Source organism: Rosa chinensis, chromosome 5 (genome assembly GCF_002994745.2).
Source record: "Rosa chinensis cultivar Old Blush chromosome 5, RchiOBHm-V2, whole genome shotgun sequence".
NCBI classification, from domain to species: domain Eukaryota; kingdom Viridiplantae; phylum Streptophyta; class Magnoliopsida; order Rosales; family Rosaceae; genus Rosa; species Rosa chinensis.
The window spans coordinates 79,377,244-79,384,805 of NC_037092.1; the positions used below are offsets into that span (position 1 = coordinate 79,377,244).

Below are 7,562 nucleotides of genomic sequence, written 5' to 3' on the forward strand. Positions count from 1 at the left end.
AGTTTCATTCTTCTTCCCGTCGAAAAACAAATCAAAACCCTAGCAGAAAAAAATTCTTCTTTTTCTGCCGCCACAAACAACAACAATTCTCAACAAAAAAAAAAAAAAAAAATTCCGTCCAGCCGGCCAGACCGGCCTCACCCCGCCTCCTCCCCTGCACGGCCTTACCTAGCCAAGAGCAATTTGCTCTCCGCACCCAACCAATTGATCTGTCCACCTAAAAGCCTTCACCGCTTGAAAGCAGCCTCCCACCCTCGGCCCTCCCTCCGCGCGAACAGCCCACACCTCTGTGCAGACCCCGCCTCCTTCACACATCGCCTGCACAGTCGGATCGATCACCTGCAGCACCTAGCTCCTCCAACTCGACTTGCAGCAGCCTGCGCAGATCCTGGCATCAGCGGATCCCTGCACCCCCGACCCAGCGCACTGCTGCTCACCACCGTCCAGATCGGCCGCCAGATCATCCTTCCGGACAGCAGCCCCGCTCCTGCCATCCAGCGCGCGTCTTTACAGCTTCCCCGCACCTGCCATCCAGACCGGCCTGCAGCCCTGCACCACCGAGCCGACTCCACCCCTGCCACCGGCTACGACACAGCCGCCTCCGCAAGAAAAAAAAAGAACCAGAAACCAGAAGAAGACGCAAAGAGGAGAGAGAAAGAAAAAAAAAAAAAAAAAAAGTGACGAGGGCCAAAGTAGAGACCCAACCCAGAAAAAAAAAGAGGCCCACAGAACAGAAGGCCAAGAAAGAAAAAAAAAAAGCAAAGAAAAAAAGAAACAGGCCCTGCGGCCCAGAAAAGAAAGAAAAAAAAGGCAGGCTAATAAAAAGAAAAAAAAAAAACAAAGCCCACTGCTGAAAAGGGAGAGGAAGCGGCCTAGTTTCATAAGCCCAAAAACATCGCTACGCACGCCTGCATCAACACGCGCGTGCGTTAGGATTGTTTTATTTTTCGAAACCAAGTATGTTCCCTTTAATTTATTTAATTTCATACTATGGTAAATTCTCATTATTTATTTTCTTGAGCATGCTATATATTTTATTGTTTATGCTTTTATTATAAATTTTTCGAGCATGCTTAGTTAGATTATATCAATTATTTTACGCATGCTTTGTCATTTATGTTTTATATAATTATCTTTAAGCCATGATTATATATTTGATTTTTGAGCATGCCATATATATCTATTATATTGTTATATATTATTTATGAAATTTTGAGCATGTTTTATTTTATTTACGCTTATATAAATTATGTCTACGCATGCTTTGTATTTTACTATTGTTTACATTTTATTTTACGCATGATATATTATTGCTCTTATTATGTGTAGTATATAATTTGTTGTATATTTGTGAAATTTGAACATGCCATGTAGTTTATTTTTATATGCTATATTTAAATGTGCTATGATTATTTTTAATGCAACATATCAATACCGTTTGGCCATGATAATGAAAATTCATGCGCATTATACACACACTTACTGTGATAAAGTATTTTCATATAGCATCGAAAAAAAAAAAATGTGTGACCATTACAAATCTTGGTCTTGAAATCTAATTCATACGTTTGGAAAATAATTTACGTGGATGTCTTTATGACTGCGTAATTTATATCTTCTCTCTTGTTTTATGTAGATGGCTGATCCAACTTGACCTGAGTTTGACATCTTGGACTCAGAAGGACTTGAGTACCATCGTTGGGTTTCCGATATGGAAACTGCCTTTGTGGCAAAAGACTACACTGCCACCATTACTGATCCCAAAGATGATGAACTATCTAATAAGGTGAAAGCAGATGCCTTAATTTTTCTGAGGCGACATATTGATCCTAGCCTACGCTGGGAGAAAGTGAATAAACGACATAGTATTCTTGTGATTCATATCGCTGCTCTAAAAAACCTTAGGAAAAGCGGGTCAACTTCTGCAGATTCCTACACGTCCGACAGTGGCCGTGACGTTTAGGCAGGCCAACGGTGTGGGTCTGCTGCCGAATGGGTGTTTGGATACTAGTGCTTAGCGATGGATCTTTGGGAGTGCTACGCTCAAAGTTTTGACTAGATTGTTTTTGGCATTGGTTTTTCTAGTTATCACTTCTAAGGCGCGATGGTTATGCTTACAGGGGCGGTCTTTGACATAATGGGATGGATTTGGTTCTTGCTCCTTATCGATTCCATGTGAGACATCGGCCTTTGGTGATGCTGGGACGTTTTGAATGTCTTTCAGGTTATTTCAATCTAGTCGGGTTCGGATCTACTAGGAATATTTAACATTTGAAACTTTTAGGTTGTCGAAGTGGCGTTTCCGTCGAAGGGGGATCTAGCGGTGAGGATTGTTTTTAGCTGTGTTGCTCAATGCAATCGGTGTGCGAACGAAGTGGTGGCTAGGCTGGGGTTGAACTGATCATGTTTGGGCTTTAGGCTTGGACTCTTAGGGCTTCATTGGGCTGTTATGGTTTTAGATAGTTTTTAGCTTATTTATTTCCAATAATTTCCTTTTTAGGGACCTATGCACTTTTGTTTTGTGCACCTTATTTATCTTGTTTTAGGCGTCCTAGCAAATCTTCTAGATTAGTACTAAAAAATGATTCAAGCTATTTGTAATCATGGAGCAATAGATGTCTATAGATGTATATGACACTATGCCTATTCCTACGTACCACTGTCGGTACTAGCTACCACATCTTATGGTTTGTCTATATATGACAGCGGGGAATGTAATGGTCATTTTGACTTGTGATGAATAAAATTCACAATCCAGCTTAGAATTGATCCAGAAAAAAAAAATAAAAATAATAAAAAAAAATTATCGATTTCATTGTTTCTTTGCAGAAATAATATTGACTTTATGTTGTAAAACAAGAACTGTTACAATCATCATATGTGATCAAGATTGCTAGGTAGAGCATTAAAATGCTTAGCGTATAAGTGAGCTTTAACTCAACAAGCTATGACATATTGATTATTTTTTTTTTTTTCTTAAGAGTTATTAATTTGTTTTCTTCCGTAAAATCGCATTGATTGAAAGGGTCCCTGATAGCGGTAGCAAATAATTGTACATACCATTCAATCTTTAGGCCGCCATGGAAAGAATAATGAATAAGGAACCTCAATCAGTTGTCAAGTCCAGCAATGGTTGAGGATAACTCCAATTGGCATGTACAAGACATCTTTTGGTGAAAGCATTCAGCACAAACCCTTTCTGAAGTGAAAAAGATGTGCACGACAGCACGAGAAGCCCTTCTACACCATACCTTACTGTCGGACACAATTCATTATTCATTATAAACGTAAAACTTGTATGGATGATTCTAAACCTAGCTTATCAACACTTGGGGTTGGTAACTTGGTATAGTTTAGACTTTAGAATGAATTAAGTAGCTATGGTAGGTGAGCAAAGAAAATGTGACATACCACATGGTTATCTACGGCTCAAATTTTTCCACATAGAGGGAGTTAGTACTCTACTCTCGAATCGGAGTCTCGTGTTTGTCAATCTCTCTCCTACATTATTTTACTGAAAGTTCAGAAAATTTTTTCTTAATTTTAACTCTAATAAATTGCCTAATTTTCTTTTTTTCATTTCAAGGAAGTCTTTAATTTCAATTTTCAGTACCTATTCTAGTACCGGAAAGAGAGAATAGAAATAACGCAAAAACCTACATTTTTCTTCGGTTACTTCAAGCCATGAAAGTAAGAGAATGAAGTCTTATTGCAAAGTTTCAAAAGCCAGTCATTAATTAAAAGTTCATAGATTTACACAAGCCACAACATAACCATATTCATCCACTTTTGTCTCTGGAATTCCACAAATTCAAAATCACCCCACACATTACATCTGTTATGTCCTTGGCTTCATAACTATGGTGGAATGTTTCAAGATGTGCAGACTAAACTGTCCTCCTTTCTCTGTTGTGTCAAGCTGATTCTGTCCTGGAGGAGGCAAGAGCTCAAAGTTCTGGACCAAACGTCCTAAAGTAATCCCAAGGATCGGCAGTGCCAAAATAATGCCGGGACAACTCCTCCTGCCGACACCAAACGGAAGGTACCTGAAGTCATTGCCATTGGCCTCAACTTTGGACTCCTCTTCCAAAAACCTCTCGGGCCTAAACTCCTCTGGCTTCTTCCAGTGTGCAGGGTTGTTTGCTAGCCACCAAGCATTCACCAAGATCTTGCTCTCCGCAGGAATGTCAAAGCCTCCGAGCTTAGCATCATGGAGATTCATGTGTGGGACGAGGAGGGGGATTGCCATGCGAAGCCTTAGGGTTTCCTTGACCACGGCTTGAAGGTACGGCAGCTTATGAATTTCTGGTTCTGTGACTTGAACACCACGGCCGAGCACAGTGTCGAGCTCATCCCTCAGCTTCTTCTGGATTTCGGGGTGGTTCACAAGCTCGGCGATTCCCCACTCGATTGACCATAGTGTAGTCTCAATGGCTGTTTACAAAATTTGTAGAACGTTAGTTGTCGACAAACTTACCTCATATGTTAATAGATTCAAATAATATATTCTCGATGATAATGATTTATATTAATAGTACTACAACACAGCATTTTCATAATCATCATGTTGTTGTTGGTATGTCTATGTATGTGGCGGGGGTTGGTAAGAACAAAGCGTGTTGTATAAAAATATGAAGTTCATATTCTAGTGGATAAGTGGTTACCATGATCACACGGAACCGCAATAGAAAAGTTAGACGGAATCTATTGGAAGGTTAACCTAATCTTGAAAATGAAACATATCACTATATCAGACTCAGAGTGTTAAACTAATTAAAAAGCTACCTGGTGTTTCACCTATGTACCTAATCTGCAAAACGAAGAGCCTTAAGCAGCACAACTACTCAAACCAACAAGGGTTCGCTCATGATCGTTGATGTGCACTTTAAGCTTTGGCCTTTTCCTACTCAGATTCCGTGATTGTAAAATCAAAAATAAGAAACAAACGATGTTTTTATAGAAACCGAAAAGCTTATCCTGAAACTGTTACATGACTTGCCTTGGGACAAACTGCACATGCAATTAATATTTTGGTCCACACGATAATACCTCTGACATAAATCGTCTCATTTTTAGGTTGCAAGTTGTAATTTTAAATGGTCTCTCATGCTCAAAAGGATTATGATTGGAGATCTTTTGCTTTTTTGAGAGTTGATATAGCTGTTATAAGTCTGGTAAGATCATGTTTTATCATTTCCTTAAAAATAAAAATCTTTCCCAGAATTGATCATTCCATTCTGTTTTTAGCTAAATGCAATTATCATTAATAGCGGCGCATCTTAGAAATATTGGAATATATCAACATAAAACAGATAATAACATAAAGGAAGGATTTACGACTGAGACTTAGAGATTTGAGTAGAGTGGGTCCGACTTACCGGCAACGTTAATGTTCTCGACGATGTAAAGGACATTGTCCTCGTTGATCTCTCCTTTCTGCTGAGCGTCCAAGATGTGGTCAATGGCACACTTCAACCCTTCATTAGTTGTGGCTTGCGTGCTTGCAAGTTTCCTGTTAAACAATTGTTAGACTATGAATAGAAACTTTCACACGCGAAAATGGAAAGTCAAACAAGAAAAGTGATCCTGTCACCATTACATAGAACAAAAAAGAATCTTCTATACTAGAAACAGACAACTTTTTCATCTAAACTATTTTGTCGTACAATATAACTCACAGTCTTTCGGTTTTTCTAACAGTTCTAAAAACTTTCCCCTAATATAATTTCATGATTTGATCTAACGATGCATATGCAAGTAATACAAACGTAAGTAATAAAAACGTTCGTCATAAAGTAATATCGGCGGGTTTATTAACATTGATCCCGGGCCACAGAACCAAATCCATGATAAACAAATTCATGTGAAAAACTCCAAAACTGAAAGAGACCCATACCCAAAGGAAACTGAAAGAGATGAACTCTATTAGGTTCAAGTTTCAACACGGCAGCATGACGCTCAGAACAGTTCAGAAAGAAATGAATGATAGCAAAAGTCACAAGACATCCCAAAAAATAACGCAGAAAAGAAAAAGAAATAAATTCAATCAATTATTACGATCGACAGCGAACCACTTACTTTCTCTCGTCGACGAAATAGTCCTTGAAGAGCTTAATCCTCTTCTCCTTCACCTCCTTACAGATCTTCAAGTACCCCCTGAGGAATGGCCGGAGCACCGGAATGAAATCGCCGTAATTATACTCGAAGCTCTGCGCCAACCGGCTCCTCTCTCCATTCAAACCCTTCAATTTCACAAACAGGGGATCCTCCTCGCTTTCAAATCTCCTGTCGAACATGATCCTGTACATGTTGTTGTACATCATCAGCTGTAGCCTCCTACGTAGCACCATCCCACTCGTGGCGGCCTCGGGGTGCTTGTTCTTGACGTCCTCCACCACCGCAGCCGCCTCGGCCTCCCAGCCGTGGCGGTACTGCTGCACCACCTTGTTGGTGAAAAACGGAACGGTCATTATGCGTCTCATTTTCCGCCAGTGCTCGCCGTAAACGGTGAACACCATGTCCTGTCCTTTGCCGGTGAAGATATCGAATACGACGTTTCGTGTTCGTGAACCGAACTCGACCCCCTGCGTGTGGAGGACCTCCTTGGCCAGGTCCGGCGACGACACGACTACGAGGTTGCGCTGCCCCATGCGGAGCATGAACACGTCGCCGAATTTCTTGGCCATGTCTGTCAGATTGCGGTGGTTGAGGTCATCGCCGACCTGGAGCCAGTTGCCGAACACCGGGACCGGCATCGGACCCGGAGGCAGCTTAAACTTCTTGCCTCGGAGCTTGGACACAACGATGGCGACCACGACGGCGACGAAGAGACCCATTAGGGTCTTCTCCAAGAGGAGGAGATCCATGGCGGTGTGTAGATAGAGAAAACAATGGTGGGAAGAGAAGAAGTGTGGGTTGTGTGAGTGAGCTGGTTTTGGAGGTTTGGTGGTTATTATGGGGGAGGTTTTATAGAGAGTTGACGGGTTTAAGGGGAGGGCGTTAGGTGAGTTGTGTGGCGATTGCGGGGGTGGGTGGAGCCGTAAAACGTGGATGGGATTTGACGGCGTTAAAGTTGGGTTTGACGGAGATGAGGGAGCGGGAGTAGGTGAACCTGGGGGGTTGGTGGAGGAGTGTTGTTTTTTTAGGATGTGGAGCCCAGTAGGAGTTTGTCTGTTGGTGAAGCCAGTGGAGTTGTGACACGTCAGCAGTTGGCGGTGTGGGAAAATGCAGCGGTTGCGGTTTGCATCGTGGGTGCTCGAGGATCGTTGTGCTGTGATGCTTCGCTGACCACCAAAATGTGGTTTTTTGTGAAAATTTTATTTTCAAACTTAATTGTGAAACAATTTGTCAGTAGTGTTCACCTGGTCAGTTGCTGACCAAAGAATTTATGCTCAATAACCCTTAGATTTACATCCAAGGGTGGAAAATAAAACACCTCAACTTAATAATAATTCTCTCTGCCATTGGATTTACATCCAAAGGTGGTTGAGCATTATTTTCTTGGTCAATAACTGACCACGTGATCATTTTCGATACACAATAAACAGTTTGTCTTCGCATGA

General features: G+C 41.3%; 1 protein-coding gene across 1 annotated transcript; it reads right to left on the minus strand.

The window, feature by feature from the left end:
- Positions 1–3,691: 3,691 nt before the first annotated feature.
- LOC112164584 (trans-cinnamate 4-monooxygenase) lies at positions 3,692–6,945 on the minus strand. Its single transcript, XM_024300823.2, has 3 exons — positions 6,079–6,945; positions 5,379–5,512; positions 3,692–4,434 (listed from the first exon to the last, which is right to left on the minus strand). Exons 1-3 carry the CDS (start codon positions 6,864–6,866, stop codon positions 3,839–3,841), a joined length of 1,518 nt encoding a protein of 505 aa, XP_024156591.1. The 5' UTR covers positions 6,867–6,945; the 3' UTR covers positions 3,692–3,838.
- Positions 6,946–7,562: the final 617 nt, after the last annotated feature.

Bases quoted from the DNA above. Each gene is read 5' to 3' on its own strand.
- LOC112164584 (XM_024300823.2), bottom strand. From the start codon at position 6,866: ATGGATCTCCTCCTCTTGGAGAAGACCCTAATGGGTCTCTTCGTCGCC. The intron at 5,513-6,078 runs GTAAGTGGTTCG...ATTGTTTAACAG, and splicing joins TATTTCGTCGACGAGAGAAA to GAAACTTGCAAGCACGCAAG. The intron at 4,435-5,378 runs GTAAGTCGGACC...TTTTGTAAACAG, and splicing joins CGAGAACATTAACGTTGCCG to CCATTGAGACTACACTATGG.